General features: G+C 38.4%; 1 protein-coding gene across 2 annotated transcripts in view; it reads right to left on the bottom strand.

Annotated features, from left to right (window-relative positions):
* The window catches only part of UVSSA (UV stimulated scaffold protein A), a 56,783-nt gene extending 36,460 nt beyond the window's left edge, over window positions 1–20,323 (bottom strand). The window contains exons 1-6 of one of the 2 annotated variants that reach the window (XM_026064597.1): window positions 20,110–20,323; window positions 19,478–19,808; window positions 14,328–14,448; window positions 12,734–13,168; window positions 11,529–11,638; window positions 10,737–10,865 (exon numbers count right to left, since the gene is read on the bottom strand). In XM_026064597.1, the coding sequence (XP_025920382.1) occupies window positions 10,737–10,865; window positions 11,529–11,638; window positions 12,734–13,168; window positions 14,328–14,448; window positions 19,478–19,808; window positions 20,110–20,207 (1,224 nt within the window). In that variant the 5' untranslated portion in view covers window positions 20,208–20,323. The remainder of the gene's footprint in view (window positions 1–10,736; window positions 10,866–11,528; window positions 11,639–12,733; window positions 13,169–14,327; window positions 14,449–19,477; window positions 19,809–20,109) is intronic. The other variant, XM_026064598.1, reaches the window with a different exon arrangement.
* Between the last annotated feature and the right edge of the window lie 3,488 nt (window positions 20,324–23,811).

The raw sequence follows: 23,811 nt of genomic DNA, 5'->3' as shown, positions 1-23,811 counted from the left end.
TTAGGRGCATTATGGCTTTCAGCTAGTGCAGTGCATATCAAACACTAAACAGAATTTATGTGTTTTAATTTTCTAAAAGGTAGATGTGGACTTGGTGCTACAATGCATAACATATAATGCCAGATTTTAAATATGGGGGTCATTTTCATAAAATATTATGCTTATTGTTCACACCCTTGAATTTCACTGGGGTCTTTTATTAAGTTTAGATTTCCTATTTAAAAAAAAATGCTTAGCTAACTATCAGGAATTAAGCCCTCTTTTCCCTTCAAACATAAAATCTTTATTTTGATATCCCCTTTAACAAGATAAGTTATTTTCCTTTTTGTTCTCAAGTATGGAAGTCATCACTGCTGGAAATTCAGAAGTTGCACAGGATCAGTGGCTAGTTATATCTCGATTTACTTCATTCCCGTGATAGTTCATCAGAAGCATCCCATTTACACTGTTTTTCCCACTCCCCTTCTGTGAAACGGAGGAGAGCAATATTACTACAGTCAGAAAAGTCACTTTTTTTTAATTCCAATTTTCAAACATCGAGAAAGTTCCAAAACAAACTCTGCAAATGCAGTATGAAAGTTCAGCCACCCGTTCTCTGCTTTGCCATTATAGGTAAACTTTTTTCAGTCGATTAAAAAAAAAAAAAGAACACCCCCCAAACAATCAACAATCCATGATTATATCAGAATAAATAAATATTTAAAACAACATTTTAAGAGGTGGAATTAGTAAATTACAATCCTTTAGGAACATGTGGTTAGGCATTCACAAACAACAAAAACAAGACAATGAGAAAACAAGCAATCTACCATTTCTAATGCTTCATATATGAAGGAAAGTATGAGCTCAAGTGATAAAAACTTTTCTTGTAGTATACAGAATTAAACACCTTTAAGATAAATAGTCTATATCTTATTAATAATGCAACTGGTTGTTTCTCAATAACCTGTCAAAGAATGTGAAAAAAAGTCTGTGTTCTCAATCATTCCTAATTATCAGGTGATGCCATGAAAGCCACCAGCAGAGTCTGGCACTCTCTTGGAAATCTTAGCAGAGATGAAGGTGAACTACTTCCTCTCTAACACGAGGGGACGGTCCATTTAAAGGCAGACCTGGCAGGTTCTGAGACATCTGAGGCTACCTGCACCATCACTGCTCATTAAGTAAGCGTTTGATGGAGAACCAAAGTTTCTCAGTTCAGTGTCAATCTGCTCCGCAACAACACTGAAATTTGCTTGCATATAAGTGAATCTTATTTTTACAGAAATACATTTTTAATAAATTTCTAAAGTAGTAGAATTACTGACTAGATCTCGCACCCCAGAGGAAGCCTGATTTTAGCTAGCCAGTTTCTAGATTCTTGATGTGAACTTATTTGCGTACGAGAATACAGCAAAAAAAAAAAAAAAAAAAGCAATTATAAACATGCATTATTTTCTTTGATAGGACTAGAACAGAATATAGGGTTCAAATATTGTCTCCCCAGTTCTCCTAACTTTCATTAAAAATGACTTTAAATAGTGCTGACTTTTCCAGGCAGACAAGTATACTTGGACCATTTGTTTCCTAACCCATTWAAAAAAAAAAAAAAAAAAAAAAAAAACAAACAACCTTCCCCACACCCAGATGTTTCCTTCTCAAACTTTGTCTTATAAAAATTAGTACTTAAAACAGATACTGATGCCAGCAGAAATACAATCATATCTTCTACTTTGGAGTTATTACTCTGATGCCTCCAGCTGTTAGTGCACCTCCACGTAACCACAGGTGCAGTTAAGTGCCTCGCTCATTCATCCTAATCAGTAACAAATGCAAAAAACTGCACCCGCTACACAATACTTGGAAAGATATAAAGAAAAACTTTTGCTCCTTTTTCCAGTTTTATCCAAATTGATTACTACATTCTGTTAGGAGGATTTAAAAATCTGAGCCTCCGCAATCGTAATTAAAACAAGCAATAAAATGACTGAAATATACAATGCAATCAGTTTATAGCACTAGATGTGCAGCATTTACTAATTATTTTAGAAAAAGAAGGAAGAGAAAAGATAGCACACGAAGGAGTCATATCTACTTACTAAACCACCACTAGCAAACTATAGCTGGGACCATTAAATAAATTTTGTATGGTCTAATTAACTTGGTTTGCAATCTCAATTACTTTTCACCCAAGAAATCACTTTTGTTCAGTTTTATGTGTGTCTGTTTCCCTTTTTTTTTAAAAAAAAAAAATGATGTAAGGCATCCTCAGACAAGTGAACTCTAAACTTCATTTGTCTTTCAGCAGGCTTGATGGCTATGCATTTAAAAACCCATTCTATCTTATAAACTAAAAATTAAATGTACTCAGCTGTGATGGTCGTCATTGCATCTGCTATTTATATGCTAATACCCTCACTGGAAGATCTTGCAAATTATTCCACCATGCCAATATCTCATGTGCATCTACTCAAAGACACCTAGGTATTTTTCTAGAGGCAGAAGATTTTGGTTAGGGAACCAGAATATTTATCACAGGACAACCTAGTTAAAGGGACAGCTTCAAACAAATAGATTTTTTATTTGACCACAACACAAAACTTACTTCAGTCTCATTAAACAAAATTTGGGGATATTCTGTGTAACCAAACCCTGAGCGGGTAAAAATAACTTCTCCAGTACCAGTAATAGGAACTGACTAGTCAAACAATGTCTCTTAAACTTAATGACTTTTACAAGGTCCTCCTAATCCATCCTTTTATATTATCCAACACAGGATGAAAAAAAAATAAACGCTGGCATTTTGACAGATTTCAGAACTGTGCTTGATTTTTCCTTTGATGACTGCAGCACAAGGAAAACGTAAACTACTAAAAGAGCCATATTTATAGGGATCTCCCCCCCACGCACTCCCTCCCCTTTGCTCCATGATTTGGGCATAAATTCAAATCCAGATAACTGCAAATTAGATGTGTAGCCTAGGCAAACCACATTTTATGCTTACTAATAAAAGTATCACCACTCATTCTACTTGTAGTCGCTCAACAGCACACAGGCTACTTGGGCAATCTGACTTTTATTTGGGAACACACTTTTTGCACTATTTCATAACTCTCAAAACATAGCAAAAATGCTTAAAGGGTTACAGTCAACATTAGCCAAAGTACAATGGTGATGAACGGGCACATCTCGTTGCAAATTGCTTTAGCAATATAAGTTACCCAGGAACAGGAAAGGTTTGCCRGTATGAAGGCTGAAGTAGGATCAGGCCAGAGAAGCTATAGAGCCAACAAGTCAAGCAACCGGAAATCTTGTTTAGAGTCTGAGCTCCGACAGGAACGTACCCATTCCAGAGCAGGGTTCAAGAGATGTTTCCTATTCCTATAAGCAGTAGGAAAACCCTCATTTTTGTCACCAAACAAGAAAGCAGCTATCATAGAGCCGCTCTCGTGGCTACAGCGTTACTTGAACAGTGACTATGCCTCAACTACCCGTCCCTTCTTCTCCTTTTCTGACTAGGCATTTTCTTCTACCCACTGTTGCTGGTACACAAGTCTAGATGAAATTGTTCAAAGCAGTTGTTTAAGGCTGCAGTGGGGTCCACGACTGGCTGTATCCATTCCTGGCCAAAAAGCTGTTTTACGGTCTGATAACTCAAAGGTCATCAACCAAAAATACCTGTTTCTTTCTCCCTTCACAGAGAAGCCTTTAGGTTTTCCAGTGCTCTTCAGCTAGTCCAAGTCATTTATGAGATGATGAACCATATTTCCATGACCCCCTGAAAGACTGTAAGGGATATTTTGAACTATTTAATTCCTTTATGACTCAGAGGCCTATATATGGTAATAGATAAGTTTTAGAGTTGAGAAAAAAAAAATCTCATTTCTAGTTATCTTTATAAAATTTTAAGAAATGTGATTTTTATCTCAAATGTGGTATAACAAGATTCCCATTAGCACTCATTCATGCAAAACGGTTCTACTGCATTTGATAGATTACCACTATAATTTAGACTATCCCAAACTCATGCGACTAAAACTTTGTATCCACCAATGGCTGTGTTTTGTTATATACTTTGCACACACATGCACCATAAAAATCAGCAACTAAATTGCACTTTACTTTAATTATCACTTTTATAAACAAATTTGCAATTACAGACTTTTAAAAAAATATTTCAGATGCCATGTTTTTAACAACTGGGTATTTGCCTCAATTAAATAAACCTAATTTATAACAGGCAACAAGTCAACAAAATATTCTATGCAAGAGCCACATGAGCTTAAGTATTTTCCTTATTGTGGATTTTAGGAACACAGATAACATTAGATGTGTATGTATTTACTTTAATGTTATCACATCGACTAAATTTAAATGACTTACTATAATAAATTCTCTTGGTAGTGTTCCAAGCCTGAATATTTTTCTTTTCCTTTTTTATAAATAAGCTTTTTGCAGTCTACCTATACTGAACTTCACAAACATATTTTATTCACTTCAATACATTCTTTCCCCATGTAAGGCAGGATGGATAAAGAGCAGGAAGCGAATTTACATCTAGTAACTACAGAGCACACATTGCTCAGTATTCATGGATGAATCAAGGGAGATGACCCTTTGGCCTAGTAAACTGAAATACTTAACATAAGGGTTAACTTTAGATGATAGAGACATCCTACTTTATTTTACACTCTACTAGAAGAGCTCCAAATTGCATTGTGCGACCTGCGAATCAGATAGGAACCAGAGGTCGTCACAGTGACAACTTTAAAAATTCATGACTAGATTTGCATAGCAAGATATTTTTAATAACTCTGCAATAGCAGCAGGCTGCATACCCAGTGCAAAGCATAAAATATACCACAGCAACAGGCCGTTCTGTAAAAGAAAAAAATTAAAAATAAACCACACTAGCTGATTAAACGCTGTGACAAGAAAATACTGCTTTGAGTATTAATTCTACAGTGTTTTCTTTTTTGCTAGTCCCACATTCTGGTAAGACTTACAAAAATAGAAAAGCTTCTTTTTCTGAAATTTGATTAAGAAACACAGAAAAAAAAGAAGCCTCAGAAATAATTATTATATGAGGGTTAAAATGGGGGAGGAGGGAAGAGGAAGCATAAGCAACCACCTCTTCTGTATGACCTAGTTAACAGTTTGTGTTTACTTTTACAGTTATGGTTGACCTGGCTTTTTTGATAAATATCAGCTAGACAAAAAAAAAAAAAAAAAGCATCGGCTACTATTTTGATCAAACTAACATTATCAAATTTTATTTACTCTGAACACATTATTGCTAATGATATATACAACCTGAAAAGGGCACCTTAAAGTGTAACATCAATTTAATTATCAAATATAAAAATATTTCTATTCATCTTTAGAAGAGATACTAACAACCAACGTTAAGTTACTATATCATATCAACATTAAAAACATCTGGTTTTCAGAGGGCAACTTTGTTAAGAGTTGGGGTGGGGAGGTTGTGTGCAATTTAAAAGCATCACCTGGGGGAAAGACTTCTTTTACAAAGATGTCTCTCTTGCTCCTTGGTCTGAGTATGTTCTAGCAGATGTGGGTTCAGGCATGGTGAGGGATCACTAGGGACAATGATTTACCCCCCAGAACCAACTTCTCTAAAAAGAAAAAAAGAAAGAAAGGAGGAAGTGAGTGTAAGAAACTCTGTTACACAAAACAGAAAGCAAGCAGCTCAACTGGATTCTCTATGGCTATAGAAGGATGCAGAAAGAAAAAACAATACAGCCTTTGCTTTTGATTGAAAAATCAAGTGCACGGGTTTTTTTTAGGCACGTACTAAAAGACAGACTTTAAGAAAGAGCTAAACTAAAAAATAATTAGGTAAAAATAACGCATTAACAGTGATAAAATACCAAGCTGTAGTTGAAGATTGGGGGTGGGGGGGAACAGCAATAGTCTTGCAGCCAAGTAATTGGCAGAGCTCTTGGCTTAACTTATTGCATATTAACATTTTTATTTTTTTTAATGTATTAAACCATTTTAAGACAAAATTATGATCAGCAAGTATTTAATTTGTAGACATCATTTATAACAACCACCTGAAATTATACTTTCAGAAATAATTGAGTTGTATTGCAGTAGGGGTTAGGGATCAGATTGGGGATCAGGTTCTGGACTATGCAAGGAGAACCTGCTTCAAATCTAACTATTAATGGCATTACTGAATTCAACCAGATGGTTCACATGGATAAAATTAAGCACATGTATAAATCAGGATCCAGGTCCACACTTAGATATGACAGCAGATAAGGAAAGGTGAAACACAAGGTAATTAAGAAAGTTAATGGAAAATATATATATCCCTGGCTGATGGTATAACTTGAGGTTAAAATTTCAAAATGTTATAAGCCTGTTAAATAATCACTCTGTTGACAGACAAATGAGCTAAACATTTCTTACATTATATTGCCTACTACCTTCTATTTGGTCATGTTTTAGTTAGCTTGAGTACTACACCTTCTACTGCTTCCCAAAGGCAGTTATATAAAAGATAAATATGCTCTCAGCATACAAAATAAAGCTAATGAGCTACATTTCTATTAATAACGTGATAATTTTAAGTATTATCCTAATCCTTTATGGAAGCAGTGTATATGAAACAGTGTGTAGGACTTTTAAAACAGAGTACATGTTTGTCTTAACTTTTAAAATTGCAATATAATTTGGATCTGATCAACTGCAAAGCAGACACTAAAGGAGAAGAAAAAAAATCAAAATCTAGTATTTTAAGAAATGGGGAAACCATGAACAACAGAAACTATTTCCAACCAGGAGACAGTTTTGTTTTTTTTTTAAAGGAACATTTCAACCATAAGCAATTTATTCTTACAAAAGAGTTAAACCTCTGAAAATAGGGATTTCTATTACAAATACCAATCTTAGCCAATAACTACAGCAATACTGGTACAATAATTCATCTAAATAGAGTCAAGAACTAACTTATTAAAGTATCTCTAATGCTGCTGTAATAGGTTTGCCTGGAAACATATACAGACTGAGATGGTAGCTGGCTTTGGATAAAGGCGGTGTAGAGAAAAATGCCAGGCATGCAGTGTGCACTCCCTCTACTGGACACTGAGATTATCCTGAACAGGCATAAGAGAAAAAGCAGCATGTCCAAGCATCCACGTACTGTGAAATAAGAGCCCTTTTATAGCTTCTGCGCTCTGTCCTCAGATTCTGCTAAAATTTAGATTCAGATAAAAATGGATTTCAAAACTCTTGTTTATATTCTTGAAATACTTTTCCTATCAGATACCAACATCTGATTCATTCCCCAAACAAGCATTTAACTACGGTGAATGTAACTTGTGTAAGCACACAAAAACTCATTCTTGCCTTCAACCAACACAGTAAGACTGTCACTGTCTGTCCACCTCCCACCCTTTTAAAAAATAAAAACCCCAGAAGATATGTGTTGCAACTTTTGATCTGCTGGGGAGACATATTAACTCCCATCTACAGACGGGATATACTAACATTTATAAAATCTGTCCCAAGGGACTTGTTTCTAGACACTCAAAGGATAACCTTCATCATTTTTTTCCCCCTCTCCTCGTATGGCTCCAGATAGAGAAAAGAGCAGGAGGATGCCACAGCCGGCACGGTGTAAGTGTTACATATAATTGATAATCCTCCTTTTAATTAAGTCTTTCTGATGGTTTGAGTTCTTCACTATCATGGAGATAAAAGAGATGGTTATATCTGATGTAATATATATAAATATATATATAAACCGTTTCATACTATAAGATACAGTTAAAGTGTTTCACTGCATAAAGTTTTGTGCTTTCATAAAACTCCTGTAGTTCACAAAGCAGTGGGGCCTTACATTTTTTCCTGTAAAGATAAAGGCAAAAAGTGTCAGAGAAAATATTTTGTGTTAATTTTCTAACATGCTCTAATTGCATCAGGATACTGCCTGGTAGACTAGTGCTCCATAATCTAGAAAGTGGAACGAGAGACCATGAAAAGCAGCAAGGTTAGAGTTGTCAAAAGCAGCATGAGCTTTGATCTACAATTTCCTGTAGTAATCAAATAATTCTTCCGTGAAGACAGGCCAGGTAACCACTGACTTCTTCTTCCTAATGTAACTTATATCCAGCTACATTACTGGTATATTCATACGGTGCCACAGCATCAAGAATTACTCCAAATGTACAAGCCTTTCATCTCAGCCACATGCACGTGTACCTCGGCTCAGCTCAGCTAAATAACAGTACCAATGGTACGTGGCAATGATAAGGAACTCCAGGACCTTTCTCCTTCTAACTGGCAATTCAAATCTTTCCTGGGTTAAGAAATACAGTATTATCCTTAGAGTTAATAGTAACAAATCTCTTCCAATTCCACTGTACAATCTCTCACTAAAACCTTCCCTTTACCAGCTTTCTTGATCTCAATCTGTGGGTGGGTAAAGCCTTTCCTTTCCTCCTCTCCATCAAACTAAAATCTCTGAGAAGGCTTTCTAGTGCAAGAGCAAGGACAAAAAGGAAACAAAGCACAGAACAAAGATGAAAATGGGGGAAATTAGAGACCACAGGAGCACAAAGAAAAAGCAGAAAAGCAGAAAGGTTGAGGAGACTGAGCAGGCAACATTTCCAAGTTCCTACTTTTCTGTTTTATATTTGCCAGTAAAATAAAACCACACTCTCCCTGAAGGTAAGGCATGCCTGTGGTGCAGGATCATAATTACACTCAAAGAAATGAGCAGGTACACAAACAATTCACTTTTACGTTCTCCAGTTAACAACATATGTATTTCAGATTGCAATCACTAGTTGCCAAGCAAATTGATATCAAATGTCAAAATATTCAGGGCTGTCGGAGATAACTACAAACCAGCCAATTTACACAGGACCTTCTGCACTCAGACGCTTTATTTATTCCCTCGCTCCAATTATTAAGTGCTCTCCTTTGTTTCTACATATGCTCATCTCTACACACATGCAGGTACAGCACTCACTCAAGTGTGCTAACAAATAATATCTGTAATACACTGAGCTCTGAAGGGGTAGGGTGGCTGTGAGACAGTACTCTGAAGGAGAGATTATTAGCAATTCGCTTGGTTCTAAAAATACAGAGATACTGTTACATGATTGCAAGACTTTGGCATGTCAAGAACTATAATTCCAATGACAAACACATACAGACAGAAGCAACTATACATACTGCAAGCAGCAATGTTGAATTAAAGAGGAGTTGGGTGTAGTGTTTCATATGCTGACATGTAAATATTTGATGGATGGGGATTTAATAATCAAGGTCTAGAGGCACTGTTGCTTATTTTGTTCTATCAGTCTCTCATTTTACTGTGTTCTTAAGTTTCAATCAAGTCACCTGACACGTGAATAAAAGACATTTTATACAGTTTCTTCCTGCAGCACAAAGCTGTCTTTCTTCAGGTTTCAAGTTTAAAGTAATTCAACAGTAAAACCAAATTTGGGTATTTTCTACAAAAAGAAAAATAAGAATAAATATATATAGTTTCAATGCATAAATTACATATCTCAATCTGCATTGTTTCATTTTGTATGTCTTTGTGAGCACTGTTATGTATTCTCCTTTTTTCGTAACAGTGGAGTTTATTAGGTGTTAACAGTATATAAACACGCACATAGAAAAATCAAGGCTTGAATGTCATTTATATCTTGCAAGAAATATAGCAACCCATATTCCATGCAGAGGACCAGCAAATGAAGTCCTGTCAAGCAAATGGCAGGAATGACAGCAGATGTCTGGATTCCTTCATAGCTGGTTGCATAAAGGTAGCACGCATATTTCACTGAAGAAAAAAAGCCTCTGACAAGACAGTCTTTCAGTACTTTTCATTCAGAGTTGGCATTTCTGACTGGGGCGGTACATCAGTAATATTAAGATGATGAACCAGATTTATCTTGATAAAGGTTCATTTGCACAATGAAAGCAAGTCTCAGACACTCAGTCACGGCTAAACTAGGCTCCTACACTTTAGTCCAAGATGCAATGACCAGCTCACATTCTTGCAATCCAGTCAGAAGCCAGCCTTTACTCTGGACCCTGACCCAAAACATTTATTTTCATGTCAAGCTATACAGCAACTCTGATTGCAACCAACAGAAATAAGCGTTATGCAGCTCTGCTGCTTTAGGTGTATAAACAAGTCATAAACTCCTTTTGTGGATTTGAATAAAGCATTTGATCTTTCAGCCTCAGCTTACTCAAAATTTAATATCCTCAATTTTACCTGTTTTACAAAAACTGTCATAGGGAGCTAATCTTTGTGAAATACAATCACATCACCTGTTCACTACAGAGAGTGAATGCTATAAAGCAGAGAGAGTATTTCCCCGAACTGTGAGGCACTAGTATAAGTTAGCATGTTGTAAAAGAACAATAATAATACCAATATTTACTGAGAAATACGTATCTACACAAAAGAAGCTGAGGACATAACAACGTTTCACATGAAGAGTAAATAAAGCCTGAACTTAACCAGTTCTCTATATAAAACAGTAACAGCGCTGGCTTATATGTTTTTGTCTGATAACCAGACCCCAGACACTCTACATGTGTTTAGTTCAACTCTCCTGAGTGAAGCTATAACCAGCTGAAATAGTGTACGTATTGGTTAAGCTTGTGTGGAGAAGTCTGCACTTTCTCTTAAGCCTTAATCCCACATTTTTTGTATACAAACTAAGAATTAATAACGGTCCTCTCTAGGATTTAAAACAACTCACCACTTTTCTTTTCCTCTCCTTAATGGAAATGTTCATTTCCTTGTATTTCTTCATAGCAATCTCCAGTTTATTCTTGAGATCAATGGCACATCTTAGTCGATCATCGTTTATTCCCGCTCTGGTAAATAACTGCAAAGCAAGAAATCTACATTCTTATTCTTTTTCCTAGACACCAGAGACAAAAACTATTTTTTCTTCCATTTTTAATGGAACAACACTATCACAAATTCCTTTATTGCGTAAGTAAAAACTAGTGAATCTACATCTTTCATCAGCTAGAATATAAAAGCTGGTAATAACAACTAAAGAGAAATAAAGAATGAACAGTTGCTATAAACAATTCCCTTTGAGAGTGTCATTTAGTACGCCAAATTCCATGTATGAGGTTCCTGAGCAGTAACATCAACTAACACAAAGGACAAAATGTTTTTCTGACACAGGTATGTCTGACAAACTCATTTTTGCTTTAACCCATTCGTGAAGAAGCTGTATTTTCTGAGACATCTGTTTAAAAACAAAAACAACCCCCCCCCCCCTCCAAACTTAAGTACTGCTGTAGGTAGTATACTTATGCTGAGAGCCATCAAAGAAGTTATGCAGCTCCTGTACTCTCATCTTATCCACCTCTATTAAATCAGCAACCTTTTCTATTTGTACCAATGTTTCTTCAACTTTGTTTCAAGTTCAACTTTGTTCTTCCAGTTTGTTTTTTTGCCCTCTGCCCTCAAGCTTTACCATCCCTTGCTCCTCCATCTTTTTATAAGAAATGAAGAAATCAGCTCTTTATCCCACCTGAATCCAGGACTGCACAGTAGGCAAGAACTTATTTCTAAGGAGTCTGTGAGCATCCATGATGTTGTTTATTATGGCTGTATTATCTTCATTCTCATGTACTTTTATATCTGTTCAAAACAGGAAAAAAGGGTTAGTACATGGGGTTTATAGCATCTTCTACAAGAGCTAAGAAGCTACATGGAAAAAGTATATGTGAATCTTTCTAGTGTATTTGATCACTTCAGGGAAGGTTACAGACATCAGAGTGTTACTGTGTTCAGTATTAATTATTAACCAGAAGAAAAAATGAAAAAGCCTTCATTCCATTGAAGACAGAAAGAATGGCTAAGCCATCAGCACTCGGGAATCATTAAATAAACCAAAGGCAAGTGAAGTGTTATTATTTACATTATATGGGCCTCATTGTACCAGTTTCTGCATATTCAGTATGAAACGGTCCCTGCCTTCAATGGCAATAGGGACTTGATTGTCAAAGAAGCAAGTATGCCACTACCCAAGTAAAAATGGAACTGTACATCTGTTAGTCATTCATAATCCCTGCAGATGCATTTCCAGTTCTGTTGTCTGCAAGCACAGAAGTAGGTACCTGTCTTACTGGCTGTTTGCACATAAAACTCTACTAGGACAGCATTTGTAAGACACTTCACTTAAATTACCAAATCATAGCCTACGCTGATTTTTCTACAGGTAACTCATATTAGCRAAGTTATATAAAAAGGTATAATCATGAACCTTACAATTCCCCTAGCAAAACTCTACTTATTGCTTCTTGCAAGTTGTCAAGAAGAAAAGAAATTTTTGAAAAAACTGCCAATTTTAAGATATTTAAATTAGTACCTTATACCCCTAAAGAGAGAGAGAAAGCAGTGAGTCGTGAAGCACATGGAAAAGAAAACTACAGACTGTAAATTTTTTAAGACAGGAAACTCATCTTATTACTGGTACCATGGAGTGCTGTAATACAATTACAATTAATACAAAAGTTTTAAGATTAAAAGTTGATCAGTAAAATCTGTAAAGAATGTATAAGGCAACCCAAACCTAAGAATGGATACTAGTTAAACCAGAAGTAGAAGAGAATTCCAAAATAAATCAAAATGGTGTCCAGGAGCCCCAAGCATTACAGTCACAGAAAGAAGCAACGACAAAGCACTTCAGACAAAGACTCTCTCCAGCTATCTGTGAAAAACTGTTCCAGATACCTGTGGAGATTTCAAGGTCTAGAGTATATTTATGAGAAATAAGTCCATGGTTCCTAACAAAAGTTTGGTAATCATCATCATTGAGAGCAGGGACACCAGATCCAAGTTCTGAGTGGGTGCCTCCATCTAATTCTTTTTGCTCCAGCTTCTCCTGCTCCTCACTCAACTCTTCATTTCTATCAATTTTAACACACTGAGAAACAGAAAGAAGGTCCTTGCTGCAGCACGGCTGTTCATCATCCACATGTCCAAAATAAGATGGGTGAAGTGCTATCTGGGAGGATGAGGGGGATGCAGGTTTGCCCTCGTTAGCAGTTGTTTGTTTGTTGGGTTCCAGTTCTGTGTCATTCACAGTGAAGTCAAAAGGATCTGGCATTAGAAGCCGGAAACAGTTTTCCATCTCTGTCAGTGTGTCAGCAATCTCCTGAGACATTTCTATTAGGAGACAATTATTTTAGAATATTGTTAAACAACATAAAATGCTAATGTCTCTGGAGCAGATACAGATTTACAAAACAAATCTAGCTGCCAAAGGGATGATCCATTTATCCGGTGATCAATAGTATTGTTCCATACGTACTTCACTCCAGAAATCATCTTGATAAAAGTGACACTACTACCTCAAGCAGGAAATCTAGCATTTCCTGAGCAAGAAATTTAGAACCAATGTTCATCCTTTTCCTACTCTCCCTAAAATTTAATTATTTATCAAAGATGACTTAAATAGTTCATAAACTTTCAAGCAGAACAAGGTTCAATGAGGATATCCTTCATGATGTTGGTGGGTACTCATTCTGCAGCCATGGATGTTACGGTGTTTCCAGGTGTACCCATGAACATAAACTATAGCTGAAAGATGCTACAAATAAAAATGACTTTAAGAAGGTTAAACCTCTTTAAAATTCCACCCTCATGCATGAAAACATTCACAGCATGCAGCATAAATGCAGACACGCATGCATACATTGCATAAACCAAAGAAATTTCATTAAATAACCCTTGGTAACTGCAACATAATATACTCGCTTTCTCTGTTCTTCTTCTGTATTCAGAAACAGGGTTGCTATATACATACTGCTTAGAGATTCAGCCCCCAATTAGACATACTTTTTAGTAATATTATGATACTTTTCATTGAACCTCCACCACATCGAGGATTTCAGTGTAGACCAGTGCCCGTACTTCTGGAACTTGGTAACTGTATATACTATATAATTCAGTTCATCAGTCAGCAAGTTATTGAGAAGTCTGCGGCCAGTCATAGACACAGAAACTAAGCCACTGGCTCCAAAAGGTATCTTGATATGCTCATAGTCATGCATTCATACTTTACTGAATAAAGGTCTGGTCTGTAACTCAGTACTTTTTTTTTTTTTTTAATTCCTTCATACTACCTGAGCTCACAGGACTGTCACTTGTTTTCCCTAATATTCCTTAAGTGACAGAGAGTCAAGCATAACATATGTACTATTCCTCCCTTCTACAGTCAGCTATGACCTGGATAGCTACTTTCTTGGAATTTGTTTTATATAACTTTATAAAAGGTGCTTTAATAACAAACAAAAAAAACCCAAGAAGTACCAAAATAATTCACCTGCCATTTCTTTTTCAGCTCTTTCAGCTTTTTCTTTGTAAATGTTATCTAATCGTTTTTGCTTCTCCTCTTCCCTCCTCCTTTCAGCCAGGGTTCTGGCACTCACATCTTGAAAATCCACCTAAGGAGGGAGAGAGAAAAAAAAAAAGAAAAAAGAAAAAAAAGTGTAACACTCCTTGTAAGAAATATACAGAAAATCCATTTCCTAAGATCCTTATCTGTGGTGAAAAATCCGCTAACATCAGTGATCAGCCAGAAGCTCAGCAGTACTTCCTTTTATCTCTTCTCTTCCTGGAATCAATAACTACAGTAATTCTTAATGGAGTTTTTACTTCTACTAATAAGGGACTGCTGAGAATCAATGGCTTTCATAAAGGAATCATAAGGCAGAAAAAAAAAGTTTACATTTCCACATCTAAATTGTAAGAATAAACTAGGCTTTGGGAGACCTCTGTCACAGCACTGGAGACGTGAGGTTGGGCGGGGGAAAGGCACTACATAGGGTAACTATTCATATTATATGAAAACATTGCTCTAGGTCTACTTTCAATAAAGGAAATTTAGGAAAATTTGTAATCACTATGAGCACACACGCATCACTTACTGAACAACTTTGTAAGCAAGCAAAGTAGTACAAAAGGCATCCAAACTCATTATAAGACTGAATTTTAAATTTTATAATGAAACTTTTTGGATTGGGGATTGAGGGAAAGGTAGTAATTTAGTCTCATTTTATCTTCTTATGACTAAAATACAAACAGAAATCTGAGTGAGTCAAGCTGCTGTTTCTTAAAATATTTGCAGTGGGGTTTTTCAGTTCATTCATAAAAGGGCTTGAAAGTGTAAATATTTTTCACTTCTATTTTAAGGAAAAAATCTTGAATTATGTTAATGCATAAGCCTTCAGAAAGGAAAAACCCTGACTGCTACACACGATTTCATTTTGAATGCTACCACATAACTTTCATTAACCTCAATACAGATTATGCTGAGTAAACCCATACTTCAGAACCATTCTGCTAATGAAATCTATTGTAATACAAACATAGCACCAGAGAGACTGTAAAGAGAAATCTTCAGTGGATGCTTGGACTGTTGGATGAGAAAGTTTATCAAAATACAGTAACGATTCCCAGATACTGACATTCTATCTCAACATTTTGGAGCCACGCAAGTAAAACAGTGAATTTAGATCTCACTTACAAGGTAGAGGCCCATATGATGTTGAGATTATCATCAATATGACAAATAAGTCTCACTTTCTATTTAGTCCTAGGAAATCTTTTCTGTAATATGTACATGGACTTACTAGCCAGGGGTCAAGTTAACCAAGTACATCCTACAACTGAAATTTGCTTATTTCTTGCACAATCAAGTATTTTTGTCATTCTCTCTTCTCAAATTTAGTGAAACATTTTCATATTTGTTTAGCRTAAGCAAGTAGGTAACACCATTAAACACAATGGAAGCTAAAAAACAAATGCTTGAACTTGGGCTTAACTAACATGTCATACTATAGGCATGTTCCCATATGCTTAACGTTCCCTACAGCATGCAACAAGGCTTAAGGTGTTCATAAATATTATGTAAACACTTTAGGGATGAATGGTATACCTAAAAACCTCTAGGAGTAAAAGGCTACTTCACTTTTCACAGAAACTGACACGGAGAGTCTCCATCAATTTAGGAAGAGACACGCACTTACCAATCTCTCTTTTTAACAGGGAGATGGGGAAGGTAGAGAAAAGAGCTAATTTCACAACCTATAGCAGCACTTGGATCCCCATGGGGATTTTTTTTGATTTTCAGGATTTCCAAGTTCGCACAGCTCTCCACACAGTAGCAGGAGAAACAGATCCTCCCAAAGATGCACCACTACATTAAATACAAAGCAACATCAACCACAAAAATGGAACAAAGATACTGAATCCAGAAACTACAAGCCCGCATTCCTAGGTGGTCAGATTCGGATTGCACAGCAAACCAGGGACACTTAGAGCTTCCTAAATCACAGTTTCCTCCTCGGATCAGAACACCTATGGCAGAGCCACTTGCCCACTCCTTTCCTTTCTTTGTCCCAAAGGGACCAGCCATGTGCTGCTCTGTCACTCTGCTACATTCTGTTTCATGTTTTGGCACTTAGCCAGGAGCTCCTCTTACAACATCTGTCACATCATTATGGTTTCCCACTGATAATAAAAACTCATCTCACATGCTAGATATACATCACCAGGCATATCTACAGCACACAGAAAGCTTTGAGGTGCCCAAAACACAGCACGCTCTCCACTTAAAGGAGTGCAGCAATGTCAGAAGAAGCGGGGATCTGAGTTACAGCTGTGCACAGGGACTCACTGTGTCAGCACTAACTCAGAAACTTGGTCAGAACGCATCTAACTTCATTTAGGCGACACTGACAGTGACTAGATTTGTTCTTTTGCCTGTGTATTGGTACAGGCTTTATGAAGCTTTTTATCAATGGTCTGTAATTTTGGAACTGGATGCAAAGAGGTGCAAACAATTCTTCCTGATTTAAACGGTGTAGGTACTGAGCCTAGGCAACAATAGGCACCGCAACTTTGGGGAACGTATTGGAGTACAGCAGTTGTAGGCTTTGTTTTGGTCTATTAAAATCCTGTTCCCCTCCTGCCACAGCTCACTGCATAAAACCCACCTATGCATTCCTCAAATAAAAAAAAAAAAAAAAAATCACAGTATTATTGTAGTTGAGTTACCCAAATATGCAAACATTTGGAAACATCTGAAATCAGTTTTTTACTTTGAGATAGGAGTTAAAAAAAAAAAAAGTTATTTTCAGATATACTGAAATATTCTTTGCTCTCAAAGTCAAGCATTTATATAGGTATAACTCAGACCTACTAATGATAAAACAGCAAGTAGCTCTTTGTCTTTATACCCTAAAAGGACAGCAGTACACTAAACCACTGTAGCAAGAACAACTTTAGATACCAGTTGTCATATTTTGACCAAGTGTTTAGAAGGCGATTTTGGTGAAGATAATCCGAAAGAAACAGAGATGTCGCTAACACTCCTCTTGAACTGCCCCATGGCATTGTGCCAAACCTGCAATACAGAATGACAGATGTATTTTACTTGCAGAAAGTCAGAATGCCTCCTCCCAAATCTCTTGGTTGCTTCTTGCACTTCATGTATTAAACTGGCAAGAATCAGGTTAGGTCTGGCGGCTGATCTTAAGTACAAGAGTTATCACACTAGATTAAACCGTTTCTAAAAGTATTCMAATTCAGCTGCTCTAGAAAACAGTACAGTCAACTTGCAGAGTGGCCTAGTATCACAAAGGTACAATGTAACCATCAGGTCCTGACTGAGGAGCAGTCATTAGCCACAGGAGTCCAGGCAGACATGACAATCTTCAGGAGACTCCTCCTGTACTTGCACAACCAACCTGATAAATCCACGTGTTACGTACTGAAGATCCTCTGCATCAGTCTTGTATTTTCTCCCTGTCACTTTCATTTGTTTTAGGTTGGGTTTTTTTTTCATTAAATAATAGAGTAAGGGAGGATTCAAAGACAATTATCCCTTTGTGAGAAGATGCCAAAACTTCAATAAAAGGATCACAATACAATAAATAATACAAATAGTGTAGATTATTAGCTAAATATGGAAACAGAACAACAGAAATATCTCAACATACCAAGAATATCAATATTATTTGATCTACTGTTAAGAACACCGAGCACCTGTCCTTCTGAAGAGAAACACAACCTGTAAGTTTATTTCAAGCACAGTGTTATCCTAGACAGCGTGAATGCTAGAATAGTGTTACCAATTTCACTGTTCCACTTCAGAAGAGATACCAAAGCAGAAGAGTGATGAAAACATAGTACAATTCTAGGCCTAGAAGGGAGGCCTAAACAGTGTTTACATACAAGAAATTCCTCTTTAATTAAGCTTCGCATATGACACAGAATGACACCGCATTTGAGGGGGACTAGTATGTACACATATTGTCTTTGTTGGGCAGCGAAAAGAAGTCAGAACTAGATAGTGCAGTACAGAAATAAGGCTATTTTAAACTTCCAGAGAAAGACTTAATAGCTGAGACTATCCTCAATTTAAAGTGTCATTTCCTTTCTAAAAAGGCTACGCTTTGGGGCTTGAGATAAGCATTAGTGGGTGAAAGCCTATATTGCACTATCTAAGCTAGACTAGGTGAACAACGTCTTTGCACCCTGAGAAAAGGTTGAGTGCAGCTTTTGGTTCAGCCTGGGGGTTTTATTTAACTCCTTTACCACACGAGCAGATGAATAAAAACCCTCCTCCAATGTGTAATCTATTCCTCTAATGTGGATCTGTCCTTTATGGTTTCTCCTAGTATTCTATCACTTTAAAAACAATTCATTCCCCACCACCACCCCACAATCTATAGTCTCTCCATTATAGTTCAACCCCTTCCACAAATACTTCTTACTGTTCTACTGCTGTCAGGCTGCAGCTTAGTTTGGAGATTCAGACAGCCCTTTTTCCTCACCTCAACTAGCTGGCCGGTACTTAAGAGAACACTGAAGCTTGGCAAATTTAATCACTAAACCATAAGTTGTACAATACAATAGTCAATGAAGAAAATAAAAATAATAAAAATAATTTAAAAAAAGGAATCACAAAAAACAGTTCAGCATTCTGAGTGAAGTACTGGCTCATAATAAAAAGACATTTGCTTCAACTGTACTAGAAAGCTTAGCTCGTTTTCTGGCCAGCACTACAGCATGATGTTTGCGCATACTGTAAACTGTGTAAGTTTTCCTCTAAGATTAGTCTTGCTAGCCAGTTGATGGAAACAAGACAATATTTTTCTAAAAAGCATCTGAGGTTCAGAAAACTTTTAGAAAATACTCTATTAAGACTAGTTAGGGCCTACTTCTTGAAGATCCTTAAACTTGTGCTCTAAGGTGACAGTTTTGCTTCATGTAAGTGTTATCACCATAAATCCAAGGAAGAGTGTGTAAGTTTGGGGTTTGCTTTTTAAAGACCATGGTCAAGGGAATGACCCTTAAAGCCAGTGCTTTGTTTCCAACAGTTTTCCTTTTAGATTTATTGATTTGACTTTAAACATCTCCTAGAGATCATCACCTAAAAATGCAAATTGAAGTAAAAATGCAGAGTACCTTCTTATTCTGCTTTAGAAAGTGATATCCCAGAGAAAGCTTCTTGTAGGCCTCTCCATATTTCTCATGCCAGTCTTGTACTGCCTTAATGGCTGCTCTTCTCAGCTTCTGTGCCACCTCTTTGGGCGGGGGAAGAGGCTGCTCATGGTCTATCCCAACCGTGAGCTCCAAGAACTCTTGGAAGTTGGAAATAATTAATGTCCGGAACTGGTGCGATCGGGTAAACAACTCATGCACAATCTGAAAAGCCGAGAAGCGTATCTCGGCATGCTCCTCATTAAGCCGTGTCATCAGCAGATGATAGGCATAGCTGATGTGTTCATCTGAAGACCTGGAAAAAAAACACAACAGGATTTATTTAAAAAGTGTTATCTCACACACAGACACTTTTTTTTTTTTTAAACCAACAGCCTCTGTGCTGACAGCAACGCAATGCACCGCTAAAACAACACACTCGGGAGACTCTGGGGCAGCCTCCGCGGCACCTGCTGCCTGGACCCGAGAAGTGCAGCATCGGGGCCAGGGGGCGAAGGCCCGGCCCGGCCCCGCGGCCCGAAGCGCAGCGCGGCCCGCCCCGGGCTGGCCCGGCCCCCCGCCCCCCGGGCAGCCAGAGCCCCCGGAGAGGCCCGTACTTGCAGATTTTCTTCAGCTCCCTCATTCTGCCCGGCTCCAGCTGCGCCTCCCCCGACGTGGTGAGCTCCTCCACCAGCTCGGCGAGGCGCTGGTCCATCTCCGGACCCCACAGCCGCCCGCCGGCCGGGTCGCGTCAGGCCGCGCCGGGCGCCGCCACCGCCGCCGCCGCGGCTCCAACCGCCGTTCGCCTCAGGGGCCACCCCAACCGTCGCTCCCTTCAGGGGCCACCCCCCCCGCCGCGAGGGGAGTGGTACATTCCTTTCTCTTATACGCCGCAGCACCTACCACCGCTCATAACACACACCCCCCCCCCGCACTGCGCCCGCTCCTGCGCGGTGACGCCCGAGTGTCGTCACGCGAGGGGGAGGTGAGGAAGGCCTTAAAGGGACCGCGCCTCGCTTCGCGGGGTTAACCGCTCGCTCGTTCCCTGTGTCGGGCCGCCGCGGCGCCATTTCCTCGGGGAGCCCCAGCCCCACCGGCGGCGAGGGCGCAGCACCCGCCACCAAAATCATGCCCCCCAAATTATTATTATAAATTATTATACCCACCGGTGGGTATAACACGGATCTGTAAACCCACGCATTAGTTTACAGCGCGCTTGCCGCGTACAGCCTGCGTGACGTGGCCGAGGCCTCACGCTGCAGTTCTGGTATTTGTTGCTGTCGTTCACTTGGACGTGCGATTAGTTTMGCGTAGAGGGGGCAATGATTTTCTCAACAGCATCAAACGCGGCACRCCGGGGCCGCAGCATGGGCATTCGTGTATTAAACAGTGTTCTGAACTGGCCTTGGTGTCAAACCATCGGCCTCCCTCCCAGCTGCCCACGTTCCTCTTTAAAAAGCAAATACGGAGGCATTAAAGCAAGGGAGGCAGGAAACCCAGTCTCTCCTCTACCTCAAAAGGTGAATTTTGGTTTGGCTTCCAGTGAGATACACAATGGATTTGCTCTTTGGGGAAGTTCCTCCACTTTGCAGGACTTGAAAATTATGTTGGCTTTGGAAAATTTTACAGATGAGAGGATTGTTAACGGTGTAGCCCTAGTAAAATGGTACGTCTTGTATAAGTGAGGTACGCCTGGGAGGGAAGAGAATGGTGAATAAAACCCAGTTATCCGGTCTTTCAAGGGAAATACTAGAGCGTAACTGTGTTTATATGATACCTTCCACTTGAGAACCTCAGAGCTAACATTATAGCTAACCCATCMCCATATGTAGGGACAAGTTAATGTACCTATTATATAAAATGATGTTAATCTAGTTTAGAAAAGCAAACTATTCTGTTTTCAGAAGGGCTGAGCATGCATGCTGCTGAGCTCAGCAGAACGCAGAAGTGCTTGATACCACTAAAAATTTATGTATACTAAGTGATTTTTTATTAGAAGTCTGTCAGGTGGCGAGGTAGAAGCTCCCAGGATCTGCAGGCTGACCTGCCTGCCTGCACTTTTATCAAGCAAGATGTTATTAATCCACAGACAAGAGTCACCATTAAAGCATTGCTTGTTTTAATTAAGGCTTGTCCCTGCTGAACTGAATACAATCATAGGAAAAATGAATTTTTAAATCGTAATACTCACAGGCTCCAGTCAGCTGTTTAAGTCTCCATCCACACTGGTACCCCAATCTGTAAACATGATGCAAGTGTAAAACCTTCTCCCTGCCAGAGCCGTGGGCTGCAACATCTTTTATACTGGATATGGCTATTAAGGCCATCAGAAGTTCCAGATAAGAAGAGAAAACATTGGCAAATATGTCCCTGTTTTTGGAAGACATCTGCAAGCTTCGTAACAGAATATCATAGCTTCACTTTTCCTCTTCCTTTCCTTTCTATACAAGTCATGCACACAACTTTCTGATCTTTTCCCTCCTTGTGTTTTGATGCGTTGTAACCATAGTTGCAGCAGCAGGTGGGTACCCGTTGCGGTGATCCAAGGTACTTTGATGATGTACTACACACWTTAAGTGAAAGCCATCAGGAACCAAATAAATAGTGAGGGGTTAGAGAATACTGAGAAAGAGATTAACATAGATGAAAGGAAAAAGAAGCCTGAAAATCTGATCTGTAATACCCCATGGATTCTTATTATAATTATGTCCTGTGGTTTTTCCTCTTCACATCCAGAGGTGCCGAGTGAGATTTTAAAATCAGGAAGACTGAAAACTTCTGCTTTAAACTATGGGATTAAATTTAAGCCAAGTCACCAAATGAGGGGTTTCAAAGGGTCTTTTAATACAGACAGATCGTTCCATAACTACTACATATAACTCCTGAAACAGCCAATACTAGTCACCATCACAAAGTCCCAGCATCACGACGCGATGTGAACCTCTCATGCCTCTTACATGAGACTCGTGCACGAGTGACCCTTCCCGCGTCACGTTCAAYGACACAGAGCCCTGCAGCTCCTTGCTAAGTACACAGCCACGTTTGCCAGAGAGAGCAGGCTGGCCTCGTTTTTGATGCACTGACCAGAAACATTTACTGTGTGGGATGACAGCAGTATGAGAGAAGCTGAAGCACTGCCCACAGCAAAGGGGATATTATAGCCTGATGCTGTGGTTAACCTCTGCCAACGTGCTCCCTCCATCTTTCCCACATGTGGGAAAGCATCCAGCGTTTTACTCCATGTGCAGCTGTACGCTAAGGGCACGTCCCTGGCAYGTGCCCTTCTGCTTAGGGTCACCTATGCTGAGAGAGAAGCTAAAAGACCTGTCCCTATTCTGGTCTCTCTTTGCACTAACCAAGAACGTTATTTAGTTACTGGAGATTGTGGGGCTGCCCTGAATTCGCCCTTGGCATCACCTGGCCTGCTTTCATTTTTACACACCCAATTAGAAATGTCTTACAGGGCCTCCATTTCCAAAAGTGCTGCTTACCCACTGGGAAAGATCAAGCCTTTGCAGGTGCCCATTTTAAACATCTCCAAAACCAGAGATGTTTAAAATAGTTTTTCTCTTTTGAAAACGTGGCCAGGTACTTGCCCAACTTCACTGTTAAGGCACGCGTTGAAAATAACATATGTGAATTCTTGTTGCAGCTGTCTGTACTGGTTTCTGTGATAGGGAAAGACATCATTAAACACTTTTTACAAGCAGTGAACTCTGTTTCAGACATATTTACTGCAGTAAATTAATGTATGCATTTTGCAGAGGTTCTGTTGTTTCTGAACTGATATATGAAACCAATGACATTTTTAATAATGTTTCTCTTTTCCTCATTGTCTTCCATCTAGTAAAATGGATGTCCTACAGTTCATGTGAAAATCACATACAATGGCACAGTTAATCTTTAAAGTTTAGATCAGTTTACTCCTTCAAGATTTCTTATTTTTCAATTTCTTTTCTTAATTTGTTTGAAAGTGCCTGAACAACTGCTTTCTATTAGGCTATTGCTTGCAAAATTAACATTGCTTTACTATCTAGAAACAGTATTTCAAAATGAGCCTCAAGCAACAGACTTAACAGCTACAAAGACACCAATTTCATATCTATGCATAATATTTAAAGAAATCCTGCAAGGAGCCATATGGTTTTGCAAAGAATCAGTTGATGAATGAATGTTCAGTTGTGTAACTCATTCATGGTAGTCCCTTAGGCAAAACCCAAYGACAGCTAAGCTATTTATTTTTTTCTTTAAGACAATTACATAAAACTGTGTTTGCTCAAGTTGTTTGCTTTTTTCCTTCTTCTCCTTTTTAAAGAGCA

The sequence above is a fragment of the Apteryx rowi genome, unplaced genomic scaffold (assembly GCF_003343035.1).
Source record: "Apteryx rowi isolate R43461 unplaced genomic scaffold, aptRow1 scaffold_22, whole genome shotgun sequence".
Taxonomy (NCBI): domain Eukaryota; kingdom Metazoa; phylum Chordata; class Aves; order Apterygiformes; family Apterygidae; genus Apteryx; species Apteryx rowi.
The sequence above is the reverse complement of the archived record's forward strand: the minus strand, read 5'-3'. Positions and strand labels throughout refer to the sequence as shown.